The sequence below is a fragment of the Leptopilina heterotoma genome, unplaced genomic scaffold (genome assembly GCF_015476425.1).
Source record: "Leptopilina heterotoma isolate Lh14 unplaced genomic scaffold, ASM1547642v1 Lhet_472, whole genome shotgun sequence".
In the NCBI taxonomy this organism is placed as follows: Eukaryota; Metazoa; Arthropoda; class Insecta; order Hymenoptera; family Figitidae; genus Leptopilina; species Leptopilina heterotoma.
In genome coordinates this window covers 227,540-255,415 of record NW_025111099.1, presented here as the reverse complement: position 1 = coordinate 255,415, position 27,876 = coordinate 227,540, and the positions used below count along the sequence as shown (strand labels likewise).

Genomic DNA, 27,876 nt, shown 5'->3' with positions numbered 1-27,876 from the left:
TTACTAACCTATAGGGCATATCATAAAAAAAATTTGTGAATAATTGTACAACATTTTTTTTGGGGTGGACTTTTGACGTGATATCCACCATATGGTCTACTGAAGATCATAGAGCAAGAGAATTGTTAAAAAAAACTATAAAACGCGTACGAGACCGTTGGCAAGTGTGCCAGCTCTGAAAAAGTAATAAGGAAGTCTTACCTGACAGCTACGACAATGCGAAAAAACGACTGATTTCCATCGAAAATAAAATGACACGCGACCCCGTGTTTGTTAAGAAATACGGAGAAAACATCCAAGCATATTTAGATAAAGGATATGCGCGCAAACTTAATGACAAAGAAGCGATAAAACGAAGTAACAAAACGTGGTATTTCACGCATTTTGGAGTTTATAACCCGCAAAAACCTAAATATCTGCGCATGGGCCTTAACGGAGCTTCCAAGAGTCATGGACTCAGCCTGAATGACAGGCTGATAAAAGTACCGGACCTGCTGAAACCTTTACCCGGTGTATTATTTAGATTCCGAGAAAGAAAAATTGCAATTTGTGGTGACTTTCGCGAGATGTTTCAACAAATTTGTATCCGAGAGGAATATCATTCGAGTCAGCGCTTTCTTTGGAGAGACAAAACAAGTAAGAAGATCCAGCCTTTAGAAATGACGGTTATGATTTTTGGAGCAATATCTTCCCCTTTCGACGCTCATAAAGTCAGGGATCGAAATGCGGATGAATTTCGAGAAACGTACCCTGAAGCATGTGATGCAATTGTAAACAATCACTATGTCGATCATTTTATTGATAGCTTAGACACGGTTCAAAAAGCCGTGAGAAAATTACGAGAATTAATATACGTACATAAAAAAGGAGGGTTTGAACTTCGCAACCTAATGACAAATTCCAAAGAAGTTCGAGCGACTCTAAATGCTAACCTTTTACTACCAATAGGAAAGGAACTCACAATTCTTGGAGAAAACTGCACAAGGGTGCTGGGTGTAAATTAGGTACTGGAAACTGACAGTTTCTTCTATATTTAACCCCCTTTGACTACTGGCTCCTCTGACAATTCGAGCAAAAATTCTGTTGCAAGATATCTGGAGAGAAGGCACAAAATGGGACGAAAAGTGACCAAGGAAACGGCAAGACTCTGAGGTGTATGGCTACAGGACCTGCGAAGCACCGAACAACTGCGAATACCACTTCACTACTCAGGATCTGTTGACCGACTGAAAAATGTGCAGTTAAATTAATTTTGCGATGCCAGTATTCAAGCTTTGGTAGCCGCCGCTTATTTTCGATTGCAAGGAGAAGATAATGTTCAAACGTGTTTAGTCGTGGTAAAGACTAGAGTTGCCCCCATTAAACTATTGACTGTTACCAGACTAGAAATTCAAAGTGTGGTGATGGCTACGGGATTGACAGCTTTCTTTCAGCAAGAACACAGCTTGCACTTTGAGAAAATTGTTTCTTGGTCCGATTCTTAAGGTTAAGTCCACAATAAAATAAATCGTCTCGATTTCGATGCGCAGTAAACAAAAATGTATGTACGCGCATCGAATCGTCTCGAAAGTCGAGACGATTTTTAGCTATTTTGGAATCAGCCTAAACTACCTTGGGATGGATAAAATCAGACGCACGCAAGTACCCTTCGGATCGCCGAGATACTTGACAGCACCTCACCGACAGATTGGAGGTGGGTTCCAACAGAGCAAAATGTTGCTGATGAAGCGACCAGGAGCAGCAGACTTGACGACCTAGAAAACTCAAACCGCTGGTTTCAAGGACCAGAGTTCTTATGTCAACCAGAGACTGAGTGGCCCTTACAAAAACTACCTGAAGAGAAATCGTCGGAAATTAATGATAAACATTAAACCGCCGACAATAGATAGCAGCCGGATTTCTTCGTAGACTCAAATAACGCGCGTAGTAGCATGGTTGCTACGATTTATCGACCGATGCAGAGGAAAATTGCACATCGCAAACAGTAGGAAATTAACTGGGACGGAAATCCAACAAGCAGAAGATCATGTGATACGTCTTTCACAAGAGGAGGCCTTCCCAGAGGAACAACGAGTGTTACAACGGAATACACCCGTTGCATCCATATCAAAGATTTTCCCATGTCACCGATCTACAACGAAGAGCTCATTAAAATGGACAGTCGGGTGATCAAGGACCAGTGGTACCCAAGATGGCACCGCTACCCCCACTGCGTCTACAAGATAATGTGGTAGCATTCACCGTCACGGGAATTGAACACTTCGGGACCATCTAAGTAACAATCGGAAGGTGAATGGGAAAAAAGGTATGGAGTTCTCTTCACATGCCTAACAGTACGTGCAATTCAACTGGAAATAGCCGCCACGCTGGACACCAACTCCATGATCATGGCTCTACGACGCATGATAGCCAGACGAGGAAAACCATCAAGGATATATTCAGACAACGGAACTAACCTTTGAGGTGCTATTGAAGAATTGAGGAAAGCGGTTTCAAGTCTAGACAAAGAAGAAATCTTGAAACAAACCTGTAACGCAAAAATAGACTGGAACTTCATCCCACCAAAAACTCCACACATGGGAGGATGCTGGGAGCGACTCTTAGGCACGGTCAAACGAGCGATGAATGTAACTTTAAAAAACGAGCCCCTCGAGAAGAAGTTCTAGAAACTCTGTTAGCAGAAGCTCAATATTCGATTAACAGTCGACCGTTGATACATGATTTGGACAATCCGAAAGATAAAAGAAGCCTCACTCCAAACGGCTTTCTTGGGCTTACCTCGGGAACAGTACGTGAGGCCCATGGAACACCAGGTATAATATTTATGTTTTCATATGCGGACAAACTTCGCAGACAGTGAAGGTACGCGCAGTGGCTCGCGAATCAATTCTGGAGAAGGTAGATAAAAGAGAACGTACCTTCCATCAACCAACGTACAAAGTAGCACTGTGGATCGGGTCGCTGATATCCGAACGTCAACTGGGACCTTGAAGAGATCAGCAGCCAGATTATGCGTCCTTGAAATTGATTGATTTATATCTGCACTAGATATACAAAAGGGGGAATGTGATGGACGCGCTTAAAAATAATAGATATTAATTAATAATGACGACTACTTCTTGTTTAAAAATACTTTGTTTATAGAAATGACTAGAATCGACTGACATTATTAGACCTAACTGTGCCCACCTAGACTCAACTACACGGCTTTTGGCCCTTACAGTACCTACATAAAGACTTGTAGGTAAAAAAGACGAAGGTAAAAAGACGAAGGTACTGACAATACCACGACTGTGGGAGGATAGAACTCAGTGCAAATTTAGACACCGAATTGTCAAGACGTGACAAATACCCATTCAGGGTCGGATTTACTTGACAGGGGGCCCTAGGAAACCCTGGTGGGGGCCCCATGTAAAGAAAAGGTTTTTCAAAAATTTACAAAGATTGAAATTTTAAGTAAAGTATATTTTATATATGAATTAAGTGCCCTACTTAAATTTCTAAACACATAAAATTATTTTGCAAAATACTTTGAAAGCTATTATACTACCATCCTTATGTAACAATAAGTGTAAGATTTAAGTGTATCATAATAAATAGTGTTTTTATATATACTAGAACCAAAAGGGCGCGCGTTGCGCGCCCACTTCTGGTCCTTTCCCACAACAAAAACCTTAATATAACCTTAAATTAAATTTTAATTAAATAAAAACATATGTTTATATTTTAAAAATTATTTCTCTGTTAATAAAATTGTTTAAAAGTTTTTTAATTTTTTAAATGTAAGTTTGACAAATTGAATTTTCTAAAAAAAATTACACGTTAATGCCGATGAAAAATTCTCATTCTGGAGAAAATCACCTTTAAAATAAGCATACCATCATTAAAAAGCATTCAGTATTTTAGAAGTTATTAAAATTTTTGTAAAACATTGAAAATTATCATTTTTTAAAAATGTCTAATAAAATATTGATCAAATGACTTCTAAAAGAACTTGATCTATTCAAAATTTAAACATCTTTTAAAACTTAAAAGATAGAAAAATTTTAGTTTCCGTACATGATACGTTTTAAAATGTTTTTCATTCTCCTAAAAATGGGTATGGTCTCTAAATTTTAACTGGTAGTGTATATTATATTTTTATTAGAGTTTTTCTTATTAAGAAAAACAAATTACAAATTACAAAACTAATTGTGTTCATAATATGAAAATTACAAAGTAAAAACGCTACAGATATTTTCCATCAGTTTATTATATTTTTACTTATATTAGGGCCAAAATAAATGAAACCGACCACTTGAAAAATTAAGGCAAAACTCCAAGGATTAATTTAAAGAAAGAAAAATCAGTAACCTTCTATATTATAGAAATTGTGTAGATTTTTCTGCAAAAATACAGGTGAAAATGTTTTTATATTAATACTTGGAGTTTTGCACATCAATACATGGTCATTTAATTTTTCCAAAATATTAAGAACATTCTTGAATTTGCAATTGTTTATAAGAATTGTTAATAACAATTTTAAATTTTAATTTTTTAACAATCTTTTTATTTTATCATTAAAGTATAGACATTAAGCTTTATTTAAAAGAAATTACTTTATTATCATTATTTGTTTCAAAGTAATAATAACATGAAAATAAAATGATCCAGAACTTCAACATCAAATTACTTTAATAATAAATTTTTTTTTGAAATTGTTTTACTTATTTTGACCCATTATATTAAAACATCAGAGATGTTTTTGTTAGGAATAAATTATTCTCTGATAAATGATTTATTACCATTTATTAAATCAATTTTAATTAATTGTACACTATCTGCGAAAATTGTGTAAATACTACATGTTAGTGCTATAAATAATTTTTTCATTTTGCAAAATGTAGGGGAGACTGGGGCGAAAAGTTAAATTTTGCATAAATGATTTTTTTTAGACAAGATAATCCGCTTAGATGCAAATATTTATATATCAATTTTGTAGGGCAACTTGTCCCCTACAACTTTCAATAAAAAAGTTTGATATTTTCGCATACAATACATGTTTTGTCCTTTCTTGAAAATTTTGTTTTCTTTAACTTTTCGCCCCATGCTGGGGCGAAATGTTAAATTCTATTTCTAGCCTACTAAAACTATTTCCTGATAGGTGTTGAGTAGTAGATAAGTTAAAGTATTCATAAACAAGTAATTTAGTTAATAAAAGATCTGTGTTTATTGAACAAAAGCTTTAGAACAGTTATAAAGTTAAAAAAAAATTTCAAAAAGAAAAAAAAATTTGGTTTATTTTACGTGAACGGTCTTGTTTTTTGACAGAGTCTTGTTTTAATAAAATTAATATAATTTTAGAAATACTTTACACGTGTTTATGTTCTTTGGATAAAGCTGAAATATGCATTCAGTTTATTTTAATACAATTAATGTTTTTTAAAGATAGTATTTAACATTAAAATTTACAAGTAAATATGTAAATAAAAAAGCCGAACAAGACAGAACTTTATGTAGAAACCTAACTTCTATGCTTGGCCATTTCTGGTTAAAAAAATATCTAGCTAAAACACAAATTGTGCCTTTTTTAAAACATTTACAAGGGGCCGTTCAAAAAATACGTAACGCTTAAGGGGGGAGGGGGGGTCAAGCTATTTGTTACGGTCAGCAGAAAAAATGGCGCTAATGCATACAACATTGCGTTACATGGGGGGAGGGGGGTCCAAATTTCCGAAAAATAGCGTTACGTATTTTTTTAACGTCCCCCAATATAAAATTTTTTTAATTTCTCATTTTAACTCATAGTAATCATAGTGGCGCGCATGATTATTCCTCAAATTTCAATTTCCTAATGTTCAAAACATCGAAATTCTTATCATCGAAACATCATTTCGCATAATTTTCAGTTTTCGAAATTTCATTCAACATAATTTTTAATTTATCGATTTATTCTTTATCCTATTATTTAAATAGTCGAATTGTTTTTTAATATAATTTTTAATATGTCTAAAAAAATTTTGACATATATTTTGTTTTTCTGAATGACTATTTGTCATAATTATTAATCCTCCGAATTGCCATTTGACATAATTTTCAAACCTTCGAAATATTATATTACATAACTTTTATTTATCGAAATTTTATTTTATATAATGTTCATTTACTCGAATTATCAAGTGACATAAAGCGCATTTACTCGAATTCTCATGTGACATAACCTTCAAATCTTCGAAATGTCATATTTAAGAAATTTCATTTATCGAAATTTTATTTGTCATAATGTTCATAACTCGAATTATCAAGTGACATAAAACGCATTTACTTGAATTCTCATGAGACATAACCTTTAAATCTATGAAATGTCATGTTTCAGAAATTTTAATTTATAGAAATTTTATTTATCATAATTTTCATTTATTCGAATAACCATTTAACATAAAATTTATTTGTCCGAAATTTCATTTGACATAATTTTCAAACATCCGAATTACTTTTTAACCTATAATGCAAGTCACAGAAATTTCATTTGTCCTAAAATAACAATAGAAATGAGAAAAATGTTTGAAAATTTCATTGTTATTTTAGGACAAATGAAATTTCTGTGACTTGCATTATAGGTTAAAAAGTAATTCGGATTTCGGACAAATAAATTTTATGTTAAATGGTTATTCGAATAAATGAAAATTATGATAAATAAAATTTCTGAAATATGACATTTCGTAGATTTAAAGGTTATGTCTCATGAAAATTCAAGTAAATGCGTTTTATGTCACTTGATAATTCGAGTAATGAACATTATGACAAATAAAATTTCGATAAATGAAATTTCTTAAATATGACATTTCGAAGATTTGAAGGTTATGTCACATGAGAATTCGAGTAAATGCGCTTTATGGCTGTTTTCGGCACTCACCCAGGGTTAACCCCGAGTTAAATATTATCCAATCATCAAAAACATTCTGTTGGTCTAACCAATCACCATTGACCCGGAGTTAACTCGGGGCGAGTGCCGAAAACAGCCTATGTCACTTGATAATTCGAGTAAATGAACATTATATAAAATAAAATTTCGATAAATGAAAGTTATGTAATATAATATTTCGAAGGTTTGAAAATTATGTCAAATGGCAATTAGGAGGATTAATAATTATGACAAATAGTCATTCGGAAAAACAAAATGTATGTCAAAAAAATTTTAGACATATTAAAAATTATATTAAAAAACAATTCGACTATTTAAATTATAGGATAAAGAATAAATCGATAAATTAAAAATTATGTTGAATGAAATTTCGAAAACTGAAAATTATGCGAAATGATGTTTCGATGATAAGAATTTCGATGTTTTGAACATTAGGAAATTGAAATTTGAGAAATAATCATGCGCTCCAATCATAGTAATACAACACTATCCTACCTAATTTTTTTACACAAAAACATTTTTATAATAAAGTTCAAAAATTTAGTAATTAAAAAATTATATTATTTTATTATTATTTTATTATTATATTATTTATATTAATTTATTTTTATATTTATAAGAAAATACAAAATTTTTATAAATTAAAAGAAATCTAAATTTTAGTCAGTTAAGTAATTTTTAGTTTTATTTAAGAATTTCAACATTAAATACTATTATAAAAATACTTTAAAATGAACAGTATCGATGGTCACTTTAAGCTTTAATTTTTTACCAATTTTTAAGAATTTAAAGTTAAAAATCAGTAAACAAAATTACTTCTAAAATAAGTCAAAAACATGATTCTGAAACTGGCACCTTATTATTATGGCACCTGTTTATTACCTTCAAGACTCTAATTTTGAACTGAAATAAAAAATATTTTTTTTTTTAAGACAACATAAATTTTTTTATAATAAAAAACTGGGTACTTGTTTAAGATTCATTTAAAAAATATTAAACCATGTAAAGTATTATTCTTAAATTATATTAAGTTTTTAATAAAACAAGGCAAACTCAAGGATGAGCTCAAGGATTTTTCACTGATTCTAGAAAGTTATTTAAATTTCTTTACAAGTTTAATTGTTGAAAAAGTAGATAATGTTAGTGACTTAGACGGGAAAGATGTTAATTTATTAATTGCAATTCTTAATTACAAAAAAGAAAAATTATTTTATATAATTAAAAAGTAGTATTTTACACAATTTTTTTAAACTGACCTCCTTATCCTTATTTTTAATCACAAAATTTTTTTTGTCTTATTCTTTTTGAATTTTGAAGAGAGAAAAAAACGTGTTCTTAACTTTGCACTTTTATTTTTCTGTATTATATACTGTAAAAATCTGTTAATAAACTGTAACTACTGTAAACTGTAACTACTGTTGAAGCAATTGTAAACAAAGAAAATACACCAATAGCAAGCGTCTTCGCTAGGATTTCTGATCAATAGCGACCGTCATCATCGTCTTTCAACCAATCGCGACCGTCACCATGATATTTTCAAATAACAGCGACCAACATCATAAAATTTTAGCCAATAGCGACCGTCATCATCGGATTTTAACCAATCACGACCGTCATCACCGTATTTCAACCACTCGCGACCGTCATCATGTCATTTTCACAACCAATCACGACCGTCACTCTCAAACTCCTGCCAAAAAATAGCTGTTTTTCTATTAAGGATTTGATTTGAATCCCAGCCAAATAAAAGTCTTGTATCTTAAAATTAAAACATTCCCTTTAAACTAAATGAAATAGATGAAAATATTTGAAAAAAATAGTTTTTGTGTATCCCCTAGCCGAAAGTACGGTCTTCCCTATTTAATTTGCTTCCGGGAATAGCGACTTCTGTTTCTTTTTTGTTTTTTGATTATTTAAAAATATTGTAATTTAAATACGAAGAATTATCATGTTAAAAATTTTGATTGAGATTTGAACGATATTTCACAGATGTCACTTGATCGGTAAAGTTGGCAACTTCGCTTAATTGATAAATATTTCGATGATTGTAAAATAGGTATATTACTATTATTAAATATTTATTTGTAAGAGAAAATTACTTACTGTTTACTATTTTTTAATTGTTTCTTATTTTTTAAATTTTACTTCGAATTATTTTTTACACATAATTTTCTTTTGTGCCCGCCCCGACCAGCTAAGTCTTGGCTTCGCCTCGACTTTGCAAAAGTCGGGCGGGCAACTTATTGCGCTATTATATTATTCAAACTATAATTATTTAACGTACTTTCGGCTGGGGATACAGAAAAATTATATACGACACACGGCCAGAAATTTGGATGCCCTAGCGAGCGTGTTATATAAAGCGTCGGCCTTGTATATCACGCCGGCCAGGAAATTCAACTTTCTGGTCTAGTATCGTAATATACTATTTGAGCGAATGGGAAGAAGAACTCGCCGAGCGCGTGGTTGTAAGGGATAATATCAGTCAGGTAGCAGTGAGCGCCTCTGGGCCACACACTGCTATCTGACTGGAACTATCCCTTTCGTTCGAGCGCTCGGCGAGTTCTTCTTCCCATCTGCTCAATTTATGAAGTTTGTACCGAAAGTCTCTTTAAGAAAAGATTACACATCTTAAAAATTATAATTATTTACTACTCAGATATATAATATATTATTCCTAAAATTATTATTTTATGATTATGTGAACCATCTACCACCTTTCGTGTTACTCGATTTCAATTCAAGTGTTTCAAAAACTGTCTTTTCTAAGATAAGAGAATTACGAGCAACGTGGATTACTTTCAATCTAGGATATTTTTAGTAATAAAACAATTAAAATAGAAAAGCATTAATTAAAATACCAATTTTTAGAAATATATTTAATGAAAAAAATGTTAATCAAATTTTACCTTTAATTTCATTTAAAATATTTTCGCGTTTTTAAGATACTTATAATAAATAATTCTATTTTTGATGAACTTTACTTTGGAATTTTCCAAAACAATTTTTTTGTTACTGTTAAACCATGTTCGAGGATTCTCAATAATCGAGGTACCAATGTAAATATATTTAAAGAATATAAATAAATTTTCATAAAATATACTTTAGTTGTTTCATATTCTTTCGATTTTTTTTGCCAGGATATAAATAACTCTTGATATTCTCCATTTCTTTCTCTAACTTCTTTATGCATTTGATTAATTATTCCCTTGAAAGAATCACGCTCGTTTTTTATTTGATTCAATTCTCTCTGTAATTTGAAATAATTGAAATAAAATTAAATTAACTAATTTTAGATAAATTACTTTAATGTCAGCATTCTGATTATAAATTAGAAGAAATTACAAGTAAATTTCCTTGGTTATTTTCCTCATGTTGAACTAGACAACGAAGATGTTTTATTTCATCCAATTGAGCTTCAGATACAAGTAGCTGATTATTCAGAGACTCTTGCAATCTTCTTTTCTCAAGTTTGGATACTTTTAACTTAATAAAATGTTATACTTATTAAACAATAGATTAAAAAATAATCTGACATTTTTCAAAAATATAATTTTTATAAAAATAATCATTTTAGTAATAAACTCACAAAATACATACTTTTGATCTTAAATCTTCCACTTCGATAGATGTTTGATGTAACATATTCTAAAAAGTGTGTACAAAATAACTATTAATTAACATTCAGTAAGCACATATTAATGAAGTATTTATTGTTAAAAATTAAACTAAAAGACGATAATTTTAGCTTCTAAATTTAATTTTGTCGAAGTCGAATGCTTCATTAATAACACAGGTCCACAAAAAAAATTTGTTGAAAGGTTCCTTTGACTAAACCTGGTGTATTATATGTTTTTGGGGTCGCAGATAACGAATCTGAAGTCCATTTTGCTCCATCACGTCAGGATTTTTCCTAACCTCAAAATGTATATCAGATTTTACGTGACAGATAAAATTCTATAAATATTGACGGACTTACCTTAATCTTTATATCGAGGGTTTATTGGAGTTACTGAATACGAATTACAAGGCAGACTTTCAAAATACAAAATGGCGGATCCAATATGGCGATCGGATTTTAAAAAAAATTTTGAATTTTTACGAAACTTGGTATCGAGGGGTTTTTGGGGTCGCTAATTACGAATTTAAAGTCAGATTTTTGAAATAAAAATAAAGGATCTAATATGTCGGTGGAATTTACAAAAATATTTCTTGAATCTTTGCAGAACTCGGTATATAGGTGTTTTTAAGGTCACTGACCATGAAATCTTTTGTGGGCCTGTATCCACGGCAACTCCACGTTGTGACGGCAGGCAACGGAGTTGTTCCGTGATCTGTCAGAGTCCTAAAACTCACAGATACTAAGTTTTGTAAAAATTCAAGAAATTTTTATAAATCCGACCGCCATATTAAATCCTATAATTTTATTTCGAAAATCTGACTTTAAATTCGTAATAGGCGACCCCAAAAACTCCTTGATACCAAGTTTTGTAAAAATTGAAGAATTTTTTTAAAAACCGACCGCCAAATTTGATCCGCCATTCTGTATTTTGAAAATCTGCCTCTAAGTTCGTAATCAGCAATCCCAATAAAGCCTTAATTCCAAGATTGAGGTAAATCCGTCAATATTTATAGAATTTTATTTGTCACGTAAAATCTGATATGTATTTTGAGGTTAGGAAAAATCCTGACGTGATGGAGCAAAACGGACTTCAGATTCGTTTTCAGCGACCCTATAAACATATAATATACCAGGTTTTGTCGAAGGAACCTTTCAACGAATTTTTTTGTGGACCTGTGTAATTATTATTTATTAATTTTCACATAAATTCTATCCAAAAAGATTTTAGACATCTAATAGATGTCACTGATTGACGTTAAAGTCAAATTCTTTATTCATAAATAAGCTTCGTTTTCCGTACCCAGGTAAAAATTATTTGTACGAATTTCGTTCCGAAATCCAGCCAAATTCGTACAGAATTCCTATCGAATTCGTATGAAATTACTAGTAAAATTCGTGTGGCGTTTTAAAACGTTTTTTCGCACGAACATTCATGCGAATAGTACCCGGATTTTTTATAATGGATTTTCAAAAAATGATTCGTTTGGAAATCCGTATGGAAATTCGCTCGAAATGTCAGCAAAAAATTTATTCAAAAAAATTTCGACCAAATTTCCTTACGAATTTTGTACGAAATACAAGCGAATTACCACCGAATTATTCATAAAAAATTTATAAAAATTTATGCTCGGAAATTCGTATAGAATCCCGAACGAAACGTCAGCTAAAAATTTCTTCAAAGCAATTTCGAAAAAATTTCCTTACGAATTTCGTATGGAAATTTCTCCGCAAATTCTTGAAGGAATTTTTAGCTGACATTCCGTGCGAACTTCCATATGGATTTCCGAACGAAATTTTTTTTTTTGAAAATCCGTTTAAAAAAATCCGGGTACTATTCGCACGAATATTCGTTCGAAAAAACGTTTCAAAACGCCACACGAATTTCACTAGTAATTTCATTCGAATTCGATAGGAATTCTGTACGAATCTGTCCAGCTTTCTAAACGAAATTCGTGGGAATCATTCTTACCTGGGTATTTTATTACGCACCATTATGTATATCAACCTAAAAATAACAATTAAACACTTTTTTAAAATTTGCAATGTCATTAACAGGATTCTACCGTTTTATATTATCTCTAACTATCCTTGCCCCGTGAGTCCATATTTCAGTTTTTTCTAAATTTTATGGAACAAAGTGAATTAATTTAAAAATAATTACGATATTCGTGTTCAGCAGGAAATTCCACTCCGGAAAACACTTACGTAAATAAATATTCTGAAATTCTAATATAGAAAACAATATAATAACTCCTAACTTCGCAAATGGTGACAGGTTGCATTCCAATTTTTACTATCATCTTTTGATGTTAAGACGCGAATATACCATGAATTACGCGATTTTTGAGCAAGCCGTCTAAGCATAACAGCAACTAACTATCCTTGCCCCTTAACTATCCTTGTCCCATCATCCCCTATATTTTATAAAAGTATTTTAAAAAATAGATTATTTTGCATTATCTAAAAAATAATCCCATTATTGACAACAAACCTTTATACTTAACACAGTGTCACTCATGGCACTAATTTTCTCTTCCTTTTCTTCTAGTTCAACGTTTTTCGCCTAAATTAGAACATATAATTATTTGTAATTATTATAAAATTCTGTTTAAAAAAGTGATTGACAATTTTAATTTTTTATTATAATTATGATGAATTACACAGTTTGACAAAATGTTGCTACAAGAATAAACGAAAGTGATTCTTACAGGATTTTTGCCGTAGATTACGAATCTGTAAATGAAATTGTCCCATCAAGTCTCATTTTTGAGAAAAACGGGGTGGTCAAAGTGTCAAAAAATGGCATTTTTGGCACTTTTTGAAGCACTATAAAAAAAGAACGCGACGTGATAAAAAGCTCAAGTATGGCTTAAATAAGAGCTCGAACCCTCAACTTCAACATCATAAAGCAAAAAACTATGTAGAAATAACGCAAAATTGTGGGGAACAACTTTATTTAGTTTCATACTTGAAACTAAATATGTAATTGAAAAAAATAATTCGGGAATAGTTCCTGAATTCGTTCCTAAATTGAGGATATGAGCAAAAGTCGGGAATTATTATAGACCAGTTTCGTAGCCACCTTCAAGCGGGCGCTGGTAAAATTAGGCTTGTCAGCTCTGGATCACACCAGAATATCGCATCACCTATAAGCCAATCCGACGGAAAGGCGTAATCAACAAGGTAAAAACAGTCTTCGCCTTAGACTGCACGACGGGAACAATACTAAAATTGCAGTCCCATGGCGTTTTTAAGCGGACATGACAGGGTACCTTTACTATAAAGGTCCGTTTACAAAGCAACGAAAAACGCAGCCATGCAAACAATGATGGTTGCGTGTAATACACTGGTAATACATGTAGTTACGTAGATACATTCATCTGTGTTGTCAGTTGTCATGTGTGGATGATTGATGAAGGACAGAAGCCGGTCTAATGTCGATGATCAACTTTAGAAAATGTAATTGAAGGTGAGTTTACTTGCATTTAATAGAATTTATACAAGAGGATGATTGCCATACTTCCAAATTGTCATAATTTACAAAGAAGGATGAAAATCTGAAAACAGTAGGGTGTTGTGAAGTTATGTGCAACGTTTTTTTTCGTTAGACAAAAACCATGTCAAATAATTAAATTTTTAAATATTTCAAAATTGAATGACTTGTGACGTGTAATTTTAACTATTTTTAATTTAGTGTAAAACTTCTGCTTACGTCAGGCAAAATCCGACGTTTTCAACAACAATACAATTTGAAATTTACATAAATAAATTTCGCCGTCAGGCGCCAATTAATTTTAAAGATAATTAATAAACTTAAACTCTGCTCGACTAACTAACAACAATATCTACACCTCTGAGTTTCTCTCTCACTCAGAGGGAATTCTGCCCGAACAGTTGACAGCAGAAAAGCCAACGGCGAGACACGACTGGTTTAATACTGGCAACAATGACTTACCCACGGTGATCTACCCTGGGGCTTCTCCGTTTAATCTCCCTCTTTGGCTCGACGTGACTTCTTCTCGCAGTCGTGATCCTCAGTAGGGAATTTAAATGGGAACTTAAAACAAAACAATTTTTTACCAATTATTTCTTCTAAACTACACTATTTATTTTATCCTAAATGAACTCCGAGTTTCACACTCCACTTCTCAATTCAATTCACTTTTACAACTCGAAAATATATTTAGAACTTCTCGACAGCAAGATACTGGTGTACCGGCGCGGTATATAGAAAATTCTATTATGCCGGCGAAAGTATTGGACACCTGTCGCGTCTCTACTTTCACCGCACGTGTTCGTCCTCTTCATCATTCCGTCTCCCTCGTTCCGGTGGCTCTCCTCTTTCTACTCCTCACTGGCCCTGCCCTCTGGCCCTTTCTCCACTACTAACTAGCCGCCTGACACACTTTCATTACTGCTAGTGGGTCAACTGGCGGCACTAGTTTTCTCCTATTACCATAATCGTTGACAAGTCGGTTCGGGGATTTTTCCGACAGATGGCTCTCCTCTTCCTCCGATGGTCCTTCCTTGATGGACCTGGTGATCACCTCCGCTATTTCGTTTGTCTCGAATTTCGTCTCGCTGATCTCTACTACTTCATCGTACCGCCCTGGACAGCCTGCGAAACGACAATACGCTTCGGCACACCTTGGGCAATTTTTAACTGTCGTCTCCCGACGCCCGCAGTTTCGGAAAAATTGATGTCGGATTAGATGAGGGCAGTCTACCACTCTGTGGCCACGCTCCCAACAGTTGAAGCAGCAAAACGGAGGCGGGTCTAGGATATCTGAGGTCGGGATTTCCTTGAGGCCTCCAAAGATTATCCCAGATTTTCTCGGTATCCATAGTTTGTTTTCTTTACAGTTCTCTCCCTTTCGGCTGTTTCTCTGAGGCTCTTTGGGACGTGTACCCGTCTCTACTACTCGTCTCACCGGTGGCCCTGGATGAGGTGAATGGAAACGTTGAGCTCTTGGTGTTGGCTCTCCGCTCTCCATGTCCTCTTTTCGGAGCACCGGTTTGGCTCTGGCCTCCTCCAAACCCATCGATGTCATTGGTCCTTGTGGATTAAGGAATACCTCCAACTCATATTCGGCGAGTCGGCTCTCGTATTCCTCCTGGCTCTCGTTCTTCCTGCGATCAGCCGGCCACCGGTACGGCACCACTACCTCGGCACCATTAGATCGTATCTTTGCTTTCGGCTCCTTTTTATATAACTCTAGTCCACTTAAATCCGCCCAGACCTCTGGTGGCACAATCGGTTCTGTTCGCGGACCCACGGCACCTTCTCTTTCTACTAAGCTGGATCTCCTTACTGCTTCCGATGGCATTCCTGGCTCTCCTTTACAGTTGACTCGGCGGACTACTAATGGCTCTTGCTCTACTCTCTCGACGATTGGAAATGACAAATATGATGGGACCACCATCCTGGCATTTCCGGTATCAAACTCCGGGAAAGGACGGTGCCTGGGCTATGACCTTCCAAGCCCCTCCGATCGGTTTCTCTTATTTCCGCGTTCTTCTCGTCTTTGTCCACTTCCATTCCTCACTCGACGGCTCCCTGGTGTGTTATAAGGCATGGCTCTTCTCTTGTCTTTCCTCTCAGCACACCTCCTCTCCACTTGGCTCTTTGTTCGATCTAAAAAAAAATATATTTAATGTACGATAAAAACAATGGTGATTTACAACGGTGGGTTAGGTAAGTATGGTTTCAGTTCGGTTATGTGGACTTTAGGTACTCGTCGGCTCTGTTCGTCTCGCAAGATGAAAACCTTTGGCGACAAGACATTAATGATCTCATATGGACCTTTGTATTTCGGCGCTAATTTGGTCGCGAACTTCTGTGCCCCACTGGACAACTTATGGGTTTTTCTCAACACTACGTCGCCTACTTTAAAAGTCGGGTCCCTCCTACCTTTGTCGTAATATTTCGCTTGTCTCGCTCGCTCTTTGTCAATATGTCTGATTACTATATCTCTCAACGCGTCTAACCTCTTGATTCGATCTATCCACTCTTCTGGCTCTGTCCTGACTACTTTTCTCTTTCCTTTGACCTCTCTTCGCAGGCTCTTCACTGGCTTAGAGTGTCTTTCGTAGTTCAAGAATGCGGGGGAGGTCTTGGTTGCCGTTTGTATTGCTGTGTTCACAGCGTGGCGGAACTCGTGAACATAAAGATCCTATTTTCTATGATCGGCACCAATGAAAGTTGAGATCATAGTTTTCAGTGTCCTGTTGCTCCTTTCGACTTCCTGGAACACCACTAGGTACTTGCAATGGATCTTACTCGGCGGAAACTTTATTGTGTCGGCGGCTACTACTGCCCACGGCCTCTAAACAATTCTCTGACCCATTAATCCGACTGGTCCGGCTTGAGATACCTTATGTAATTGTCATTGAAGGCAATGTGTTACATACTGGTGTACATAATTCCAAATGCCTGGCCAATAGTACTCTCGTGCTATTCTGTCGTAGGTTTTCTCAATACCCAAATGTCCAGCTGAGGTTTGGGCGTGTCCATCTTCCATGACTCTCGCTCTGTATTCTTCTGGCACTACTAACTTCCAACCGTCCTCATCTCCGTTTATCGGCAATAAAAGTGGGTCACTTCTGTGGCGATATAAGTTCTCGTTCTCAACGATCCACTCTGGGAACCTCTGAGGATGTTGGTTCACCAACTCACGGCGTTTGAGGTACCATTGGTCCTCAATGGATTCAAACGCGGCTACTGACTCTTCTTCGTCTTCTTGAAGCCTGGACAATGCATCAGGGACGTGATGTTGTGCACCTCGTCTGTGAACTATGTCGAAGTCCCATTGCTGCATTTCCAAGGCCCACCTGGCTAACCGGCCTGTAGGATCTTTTAAGTTCCTGAGCCATTTTAGGGCACTGTGATCCGTGATTACATGGAATTTGTACCCCTCAATGTACGGCCTAAACTTTTTGATCGACCACAGTAATGACAGACACTCCTTTTCTGTCACACTGTAGTTTCTCTCTGGCTCCGTCAGAACTCGGCTGATGTAGACTATTGGGTGCTCTCCGTCTTCAAACTCTTGCGTCAGTACGGCTCCAATGGCATAGTTGCTGGCGTCACACTGAATTGTGAATTTCTTCGTGACGTCAGGTCGGGCTAAGACTGGCGCAGATGTCAGCTTCTGTTTCAGTTGTTCAAAAGCTTCTTGTTGCTCGTCCTCCCACTCCCACGTTCGGCCTTTGTGTAGCAACTTCAACAATGGTATTTTGATTTCGCTGTCGTTTGGAATAAAACGGGAATACCACCCGACCATGCCTAAGAACCGTCTGAGTTGTCTCACGTTCTTCGGCTCTGGATAATTTCTCACCGGCTCTGTTTTACTCGGATCTGGTCTTAAATCCTCTCTGTCCAATAAGTAACCCAAATAAGTTACTTCGGAGCACCCGAACTCACACTTATCCGGATTTACTATCAACTTCGCCTTGTTTAATTCCTTGAGGACGAACTCTAACCACTTGACATGTTCTACAAAGGTGTCTGTGACTACTATGATGTCGTCCAAGTACCCGAAGACATGCAGCTCTACTGTTGGTCCTAGTAATGAGTCGATCATACGTTGGAACGTCATCGGCGCATTCATTAGTCCAAATGGCATTCGTCGAAACTGCCATAATCCTTATCCCGGTATGGCAAAGGCTGTATATTTCTTGCTTTCTTCGGCCATTGGAATTTGGTGGTATGCCAGCTTGAGGTCGACTTTTGACAGATATCTGGCTTTCCGGAGCTTGTACAAAATGTAGTCTATAGATGGCAGTGGGTAACAATCTTTTATTGTTACTTTGTTAACATCCCGATAATCATTGCACTGTCTAAAGTTATTTTCTCCTCTTTTCGTGATTACTGGCGCATTTCTCCAACGGCTGTCAGATAGCTCGATGATGCCTAGTTTGTACAGATTTGCAGCATTACCTTGGGCCCAAGTTAACATGGCTGGCGACATTCGTCTAATACCATGTTGTACTGGCGTTTCGTCCGTAACACGTATGTGATGTTCCGTTAGATCCGTCATTACGTGTTCTTCCGACTATGGCAATACCCATTTGTCCACCAGGGCTTGAATGATACCCTTTTGTTCGTCATCGAGCGCAGAAATACCGGCACACTCGGCAAATATTAAATTCTCGTTCTCGTCTCTTTCTCTTGGCCCAAACTCATGCCATTCTCCATTGAATACTCTCCATAATCCCTTTTTCAGCTTCAGTTCCATGTTCCAGGCCTTGCAGAAGTCGATGCCCAAGATGATGTCCTGAGTCAAAGTGTTCATTACTTTGACTGCGAATCCTTGTGCGTATCCGTCGACTACTATGTTAAGATCCAGGATACCGGCTGTTTCTGTGATACCTCCTGTTGCACTTCTTACAACTGTACCACACGGCTGAATTCGGCTTTTAAACGGCTCTGCGACTCTAGTGTTGATTACTGAAATCATAGCACCAGGGTCGAAAAGTGCGTCGTAATGGCGGTCACCGATTGACATTTCGAATAAATATCTATTCTCCGTTCTGGCTCCATCGATGTCTTCTTCATTACTAAAGTTCGGGTCAGCTGTGATTCTCACAGCCTCTCCCCTCCCCTGGACAATAGGTACCGCAGGTCACATCTGTTCCTTTAGTCCCACACTCTATAACCATTTTCGCTACTAAACTTCGGTAGAGTGAGTTCTCCTCACTCGACCGCTCTTGACTACAATCTGGCATAAATTTGAACGCATTGTCCTCTGTCAAGTCGTCCCTACCCATGACTGGTTCCAAACTTTCCTTAACTTCTTCTTCTCTCTCTAATTCTAATTCTCGCTTAGTTTTTCCCCAACTACAACTAGGCGTGAATCTATCTCTACTCTCGCTCTTTGTCTCTACTCTACATGATTCATACGACTCGGCTCTCCTCTCTACTTCACACGGCTCACGGCTCTCTTCTTTACACCCCTTAACAGTATTCTTTACTGTCCAGTTGGGTTTGAGGGGGGTACAAAGCTGTTCTGTGCCTCCCACATACCGTTTCTCAAAGCGGCTCTGACGGACACACAATTCGGACAATTTAGAAAATTTACCCCTGGTTGTTTACAAACCAAACATGCTTCTGTTTGGGCTGGCTTTAAGGGGCATTGGTTCGAATAGTGATCCTGTTGTTGGCACGAAAAGCAGGTTCTTTGGGGACAATCTCTTGCTCTATGTCCTACCATCTGGCAGTGAAAACAGGCACCGATGAACTCCTTAGGGGTATTTTGAGCCTGTGTACCATTTTGCCCCGCCTTGGGTCCTTTAGGGCCGTTTGGTCTGGGGTAATTTTGTTTCATCCCAGTTAGGAACATCCCTGGGTATACCATTGGGTTGGAAAATGGCATGGGTACTTATCCTGTTTGGGCCGGCGCAGCACTGGCATGGGTGGGGTGTATCATTCGTCTAAGTCCTTGGCCTTCTCGTAATTTCTCAAAATCTTCTCCATCTGGCTCAAAGATTCAAAGTGGAGTCTCTCTAGTTGGCGACAGTAAGCTGGTGTCAGGTCTTTATATGCCAGTTTGACCTGTTGTTTCTGGCTCAGTGGTCGCCTCATGTGACCCAAGATCAGCCGAAAACTGGTTAAGTATGGGGAAATTTTGTCCCCTTTTCCTTGTGTCCTGGCTCGAAGTTCGTCTGTGACGTCATCATCGTCAACTGTCACCAAATACTCATTTTTGAACGCCCTCTGGAATGACCTCCAAGAATTTATTTCACGGCGCAACGACCTAAACCAACTACTAGCGGTTTTCTGGAGAATGATTGTCAGTGCTTGTAAGATTTCTCGGTCTGAGCAGGCCTTGCAGTCTTCTAATCTCTCCAGAAATTCTTCGGCATTGTCATCACCCCCAAAGAATTTTAGGTCCCAGTCCTTAAGTGTTTTTATCACTTTGGACCTCCGGCCGGGCCTAAGTTCTGTATTTTCCCCACCACTGCTCAGTCTCTGACTAAGATCGCTCTCAACTTCAGACTCACTCGAGGAGTCGTCTAAGAATGATCTCCGACTCTCTCCCACTATTCTTTCTGCTCTACGTTCTCTATCCACTTTTCTTTTATTTTTCTCGTTCGGTCGGTCACTACCCTTACTCCTACAACTACACCTACTACTTACACGGCCCTCTTCACTACCACTATACTCAATTTGTCTCTCTATCTTGTCCCTTTTACCCCTACTTTTGCCTTCATTGTTTTCGGGATTCGAGGCTGGCTCTCCATTCTCTGGTACTCTACGATGAGTGATACCAGTATCACCTATGCTACTTCGGCTGGAATGGCTCCTCGGGGCGGGTGTAGGCCTCACTCTATCATTGTATGAGGTCTCGGCTAATAGCTGCGTTTTCTTTGAGGGGACACAATTCTTGATTCTTGATGATGGGTCATTTTGAATCCATCACCGACTGCGGCCCTAAATTGACTTTGTTGCCATTCCCACCCACCTCCCGAATACTGTCGGTCTATTTTCTCGGCATGGGCGATTAGTCTCTCAATTTCGGGAGATAAACCTAACCTCGCTACCGAATCTCGCATACTTTGCACGTTTGGCGCATTGTTGCTGACTGAATCGTGTGGGGTGATGTCATGACCAGTGGTTTGAAATTGAAAAGTAGGGTTTAAAATAACTTAGAGTCTACAAATCTGAACCAATTTTAGTTTTTTTTCTAAATAATCTTGATTAAATTGTTAAGATATCGCTCGAGCCCGATTGTTGATTTTCAATTTGCATAATTATTTAAATTTGTATAAACAATTGAAAGAAACGCACATTTTTACATATTTATTATTATCTCGAAAATCTGGGTAAATTTTTTTAACGCTTAGTATTTTAACTTATACCTATAGTTCTCTGGATTGTACAATGGTGTTGTAGACCCATTTTTTAATTGTTATAAACAAATAGACATTTTAGACGATGACTTTCAAAAAACTTAATGAAACTCGTTACTCGGGGGTTTTGGGGTCGCTGATTACGAATATGACTTCACTTTTTCAAAATTAAAAATGGCGGATCCAATATGGCGGACGACTTTTCTAAAAATCGCTCAGATTCGCCTGAAACTAATTACTCTGAGGTTTTCGGGGTCGCTGATTACCAAAATGACTTCACTTTTTCAAAATTCAAAATGGCGGATCCAATATGGCGGACGACTTTTCTAAAAATCGATCAGATTCGCCTGAATTTCGTTACTTGGGGGTTTTGGTGGTCGCTGATTACAAATATGATGTCACTTTTTCAAAATTCAAAATGTCGGATCCAATATGGCGGACGATTTTTCTAAAAATCGTTCAGATTCGCCTGAAACTCGTTTTTTGTATGTTTTCAGGGTTGCTGATTAAGAATCTAAAATCAGATGTTCAAAATTGAAAATGTCGGGAACAGTCAATCAAATAACTGAAAAATCTCATTAAAGACAATGCAGTTTTTGTAGCCCTAAAAAGGGCTGATTGAAAGCTAATTACTTTTTTTGTGTTAGAATTCATTATTTATTAATTGAAAGATCTAACAATTTGAAAGCTTCTTTATTAAGACTGAACTCATTTAGTTTTGAAAGAAACTAATTTTAATGAGAATCCTCAGATAAAGAGTATAGCACTTACCTTCAAAAACGACATAAATTTTGTACAGTTTCTAGATGTACAGTTTCTCGTACTTATATATTCCTCAACTCATGACATTATTAGAAGAGATTCTCGAAACTAAAACATCGATACCTAGCGGTAGCAAAAGAAATTACCGTAAAAGAGGCTAATTTCGCTCAATTTTTCAATTCTTTTTTAAATAACTTCGGGAAACGATGAAAATAAACATTGGCACTGAAAATATATAATCTCTAACCCTTTCTCTTTCCTATTATTGCTTAAAGAAATTAAAACATGTTGCAGAAAATTATTTATAAGCCGTTTTGTTGTGAGCGACTTTATCTTTAAATGAGGGTAAATTCGCTCACTATTATTATTCTTGCAAAATATATTATAATCTGCAAAAATAAAAAACTAAATATTCTTTAGAATCAATAAAGAAAAAAATTAAGAACAATGTCCAAAGTTATTGGAATAAATATTTAATATTGTTTCATCAATAAGTAATTAAATTCAATCATTCAATTAAACGTACTCATAACCATTAAAAATAAGGTTAAGTCTGACAGTTTAGTGCTTAAACCGTTTTAAATCGTTTAATTTTTAGTTATAAGAGTGCTATTATTAAAAAATGGAATTATAAATTAAAATAATTAACATACTTAAAATATCCAGGCCCAAACATCTTTTTTGTAGACTTATTTCCTGAGCGAATTTACACTACAAATTTGAATTTTTTTTAAATTGATTTTTTGCAGAATCTATTTATTGCTTTTAGTTTTGTACTTTATGAAAATCATGTTGAAGATACAGGAAATGTAATGATCAGAAGGATTCAACTTAAAAATTTTGAAGTAAAGCTTTATTTCCTATGTTTTCATACTACTTGTTCAATATGAAAATTATTCACTTGTGTTTTAAATATAATTTTTATTGAAATTTACTAATAAATCTGCTGCAAATAAATTTTAAATTAAAGTTTACCATTTATATTAACCAAAACAACTGTAAATCTTAAATATTTCTGTCTAAAAAGTATGTTAATAGAATTTTAAAAAATAGATATCTGTTGAGCGAATTTACCCTACATGAGCGAAATTAGCCTCTCTTACGGTATAATGTAAACCGCGCGAATTTTTGAAAATAATTCATTACGAAAAATAAGTAAGAATTGCATATGTCCATCCGTCAATTATTTAGTATTATTATTATTATTCATATTATTAATTTATTAAATAATAATAACAACAACAATACAACTAATAGTTAATATTTGCGGATGTTGCAATTACTTAAGTAAAATAAAACTTTCATCAATAATTTTATTAAGTTATATTAAATAATTTATTAATTAATAAATAACAAAAAAAGAAGGACTTAATTTAATTTTTTAAATAATAAACTAGTAAATAAATTAAAATAATGTATCAAACAATTATTTAATTACTTTAATTTAAATTAATTAAAATTTTTTTTGTTATTTTTCATAAATCAAAAAATTTTTAAAAAATTTGTCCGCCATATTGGATCCGCCATTTTAAATTTTGAAAAAGTGAAGTCATATTCGTAATCAGTGACCCCGAAAACCCCCGAGTAACTAGTTTCAGGCGAATCTGAGCGATTTTTAGAAAAGTCGTCCGCCATATTGGATCCGCCATTTTGAATTTTGAAAAAGTGACGTCATATTCGTAATCAGCGACCTCAAAACCCCCGAGTAACGAGTTTCATTAAGCTTTTTGAAAGCCATCGTCTGAAATGTCTATTTGTTTATATAATTTGTTTATAACAATTAAAAAATGGGTCTACAACACCATTTTACAATCCAGAGAACTATAGGTATAAGTTAAAATACTTAGCGTTAAAAAAAAAATCCATATTTTTGAGATAATAATAAATATGTAAAAAAGTGCGTTTTTTTTAATTGTTTATACAAATGTAAATAATTATGCAAATTGAAAATCAAAAATCGGGCTCGAGCGATCTCTTAGAAATTTAATCAAGATTATTTAGAAAAAAGAAAATCTAAAATCAGTTAAGATTTTTAGACTCTAAGTTATTTTGAACCCTACTTTTCAATTTCAAATCACTGTGGACCGTGCTGGTTGTCATGCTCAGCTGGGCACTCGTTGTGGTGGGAGAAACTGTCGTCATGCTGGCTGTTGTCATGGCTGGGGGTGGGGGTATAAAATTTGGGGTGGACGCAACGCTAGTCGGACTAGGTCTACTGTACGGTGCTCCATTTTTCGTTCTACTTCCCCCACTCCCTAGGGTTTTCCTAGCACTTATTCGCTCGCTGACTTGACTTGCCCCGCTGTCTAATTCTTCGTCATCTACCGATGACATCTGGCCACCTCTACGATATGTGACAAAGGGAAATTTGTTAGTTTCTGGCTCGGGAAAGGCTTCCACTAAAAAGATTTTATCAACTTGTGGCGAACCACTAATACACAATTGGTGTCTCAATAAATTCGTCACTACTTGTCCAACTTTCATGATTTTAATTGTTTCTTATGCTCGGCTTACGCATGGCATTTCAATTAGTTCGCTCATGCGTCTCTTGTAGTCGTACATATCGCTAATTGTCTTTGCCATTTCGAAAAATCAAAAAAAATTCTAAGTTCGAATAATTTTAAATTTTCAGGGGGGTGCACAATTAGTATACACGGCCCTGTGCTGTCTTGAAAGCAAGGACGTACCTACTCAAGGAGGGCCCCCTTTTATAAATATTCTTTTTCTGGCGGACTGGTGACTCTCTCTCTCTCTCTCTCTCTCTCTCTCTCTCTCTCTCTCTCTCTCTCTCTCTCTCTCTCTCTCTCTCTCTCTCTCTCTCTCTCTCTCTGTAGCCACTATTACTACTACTACTACTGAGCCACTTTTCCTGGCGCGCGCAAACTTTCTCTCGGCTGCTAAAATTTCAAATATCCCGGCGCGTCGTTTCTCTCGACTGTCCGGCACACTATTTGCAGTCACGTGACTAATTCGGATTTTATTTCCGGTCTAACATGTGCTCGACATAAAATTTTGTGAAAATTTTTGATTTTGCACAAGTTTGTCGGGAATTTTACTCCGAATTTTCTCACAAAACTTGCTTTCGACAAGACAAAAAAAAATTTAATTTCTTGACTTAAATTTTTATCACGACAGGAATTTTTACTGTCTCAAAAGAAAATTAAATTTAACTTCAATGGCAAAGGCACTCTACAATTTTATTTTATGCAAATGTTGGCAGTAATTTACTCATAACTTTATAAATAAATAATTTCTGGCATTGGGAAAAATAAATTGACAAACAATCAAAAAAATGAATTTTGAATTTTCTGGCTTTTGGCAACAAAAAAAAATGTCTGACTCTGGCAGATTCAGAATTCAGGCAAACAAATATATAATGCACTGGCAAAGAAAAATAATAAATTTAGTCGTGTCTCGGTTTGAGCTTGGCCCCACGTTGGGCGCCAAATTTTGTGACGTGTAATTTTAACTATTTTTAATTTAGTGTAAAACTTCTGCTTACGTCAGGCAAAATCCGACGCTTTCAACAACAATACAATTTGAAATTTACATAAATAAATTTCGCCGTCAGGCGCCAATTAATTTTAAAAATAATTAATAAACTTAAACTCTGCTCGACTAACTAACAACAATTTCTACACCTCTGAGTTTCTCTTTCACTCAGAGGGAATTCTGCTCGAACAGTTGACAGCAGAAAAGCCAACGGCGAGACACGACTGGTTTAATACTGGCAACAATGACTTACCCACGGTGATCTACCCTGGGGCTTCTCCGTTTAATCTCCCTCTTTGGCTCAACGTGACTTCTCCTCGCAGTCGTGATCCTCAGTAGGAAATTTAAATGGGAACTTAAAACAAAACAATTTTTTACGAATGATTTCTTTTAAACTACACTATTTATTTTATCCTCAATGAACTCCCGGGTTTCACACTCCACTTCTCAATTCAATACACTTTTACAACTCGATAATATATTTAGAACTTCTCGACAACAAGATACTGGTGTACCGGCGCGGTATATGGAAAATTCTATTATGGCGGCGAAAGTATTGGACACCTGTCGCGTCTCTACTTTCACCGCACGTGTTCGTCTTCTTCATCATTCCGTCTCCCTCGTTCCGCTGGCTCTCCTCTTTCTATCTTTTTCTACTCCTCACCGGCCCTGCCCTCTGGCCCTTTCTTCAGTCATATGCTAAACTTTTTGAAAAACTTAAAAATGTGTAAAACTTTGTTTCAGTGCAATAAAATTATATTCGAATAAACTCAAAACAATATATTAACCCTAATAAACTGATGTAATTAATCGAAGTCATAATTACATATTATATATACGTTATAGCCTGGCCATTTTTGTAAAATTATTTAATATCAATGAGTGCCGGGCTAAAAAAGTTTCCTTTTTATCTAAAAAAACAAATACAAAAATAATAAAGTGAATGTGTGAATAACTAATGGACCCAAAAACTGATTGAATGTAAAAAAGAGATTTTATTGAATTTTTGCAGTAATTTTCAATGTTTCTTTAAAAAAATGGTTCTTTTCTGAAGCGCGCTGAAGCTAGCAGTCGTAGTCAGCACCAATCCATAGCCGCCAACCATCAATATTTCCAAAAATGCCCCTCCATTAAATATATAGTAATATTCAATGATTTAAAAGGTGATAACTAAATAAAAACTGACTTTACGTGTACCCAACAACAAACAACTTCGAAAACTACAAAAATTTCATTGTTAATTAATTAAATTATTATAAACAATGACCAGCACCAATATTTCACTGCCAGAATTTTGGTCTTATTAGAGAAAATTCTAATTTAAAAAAATCTAGAAGGGTAGAAAACGTCGGATGATTTACAGAATACTAAGGAAACATATCTTAACAAACATGAGAAATTAAACAATTAAATTGTTATAAACAATAGCCAGCAACAATCTTTCACTGCCAGAATTTTGTGTTTTTTTGAGAAATTTTTAAATTTAAAATTTTTAAAAAATATATGGGGGTAGAAAACGACAGGAATTTTTCAGAATGCTCAGAAAACATATCCTAACAAATTCTAAAAGTAAAAAAATTAAGTTGTTATAAACAATGGCCAGCACAAAAAATTATTTTTTAGAATTTTTTTTTTTCTGAGAAATTCTTCATTTAAAAAAAATCTATGGATAAAATGGATGTTTAAGACCAATTAAATTAAAATTTAAACTCCTTCCTCTTAATAAAAGCTATTTCCTATTCGTGTGTTCAATAGAACAAAATGGAGAAAATATCAAACTTTAAAAAATATAAGTCTCAACTTCTCACGAAAAAAACTGCTATTAGCCAATAAAAAAATCAAACTCCTCCTACATTTTTATTCATTGGTTCATTTAAACAAAATGGAGAAAAATTTATTATTTAATAAATAAAACATATAATTCCAACCCCCAAAAGAAAAACTGGATGTTCTAGACCAAGTAAAATAAAATTTAAACTCCTCCTTCTTAATCAAAGTTTTTTTTCTATTTGTTGGTTGAGCTAAACAAAATGGAGAAAAAATTAAATATTTAAATTTAAAACATACTATTCCAACCCCCAAAAGAAAAAATGGATGTTCTAGACCAATTAAAATAAAATTTAAACTCCTCCTTCTTAAAGAAACCTTTTTTCTAATTGTTGGTTCAATAGAACAAAATGGAGAAAATATTAAACTTTAAAAAATATAAAATTTAGTCCGAACCCTCAAAAGATAAAATGGATGT

The 27,876-nt window shown here is 35.1% G+C and overlaps 1 protein-coding gene across 1 annotated transcript; it reads right to left on the bottom strand.

Moving 5' to 3' along the window:
• Window positions 1–14,640: 14,640 nt before the first annotated feature.
• LOC122507548 lies at window positions 14,641–26,062 on the bottom strand. Its single transcript, XM_043620332.1, has 2 exons — window positions 25,885–26,062; window positions 14,641–16,161 (listed from the first exon to the last, which is right to left on the bottom strand). The coding sequence occupies exon 2, from the start codon at window positions 15,947–15,949 to the stop codon at window positions 14,912–14,914; it is 1,038 nt and encodes a 345-aa protein (XP_043476267.1). The 5' UTR covers window positions 15,950–16,161; window positions 25,885–26,062; the 3' UTR covers window positions 14,641–14,911.
• Window positions 26,063–27,876: the final 1,814 nt, after the last annotated feature.

What these genes read in the sequence shown, in the direction of transcription:
- LOC122507548 (XM_043620332.1), bottom strand. Translation starts at nt 15,949, where the DNA reads ATGGTGGTCCCATCATATTTGTCATTTCCAATCGTCGAGAGAGTAGAG.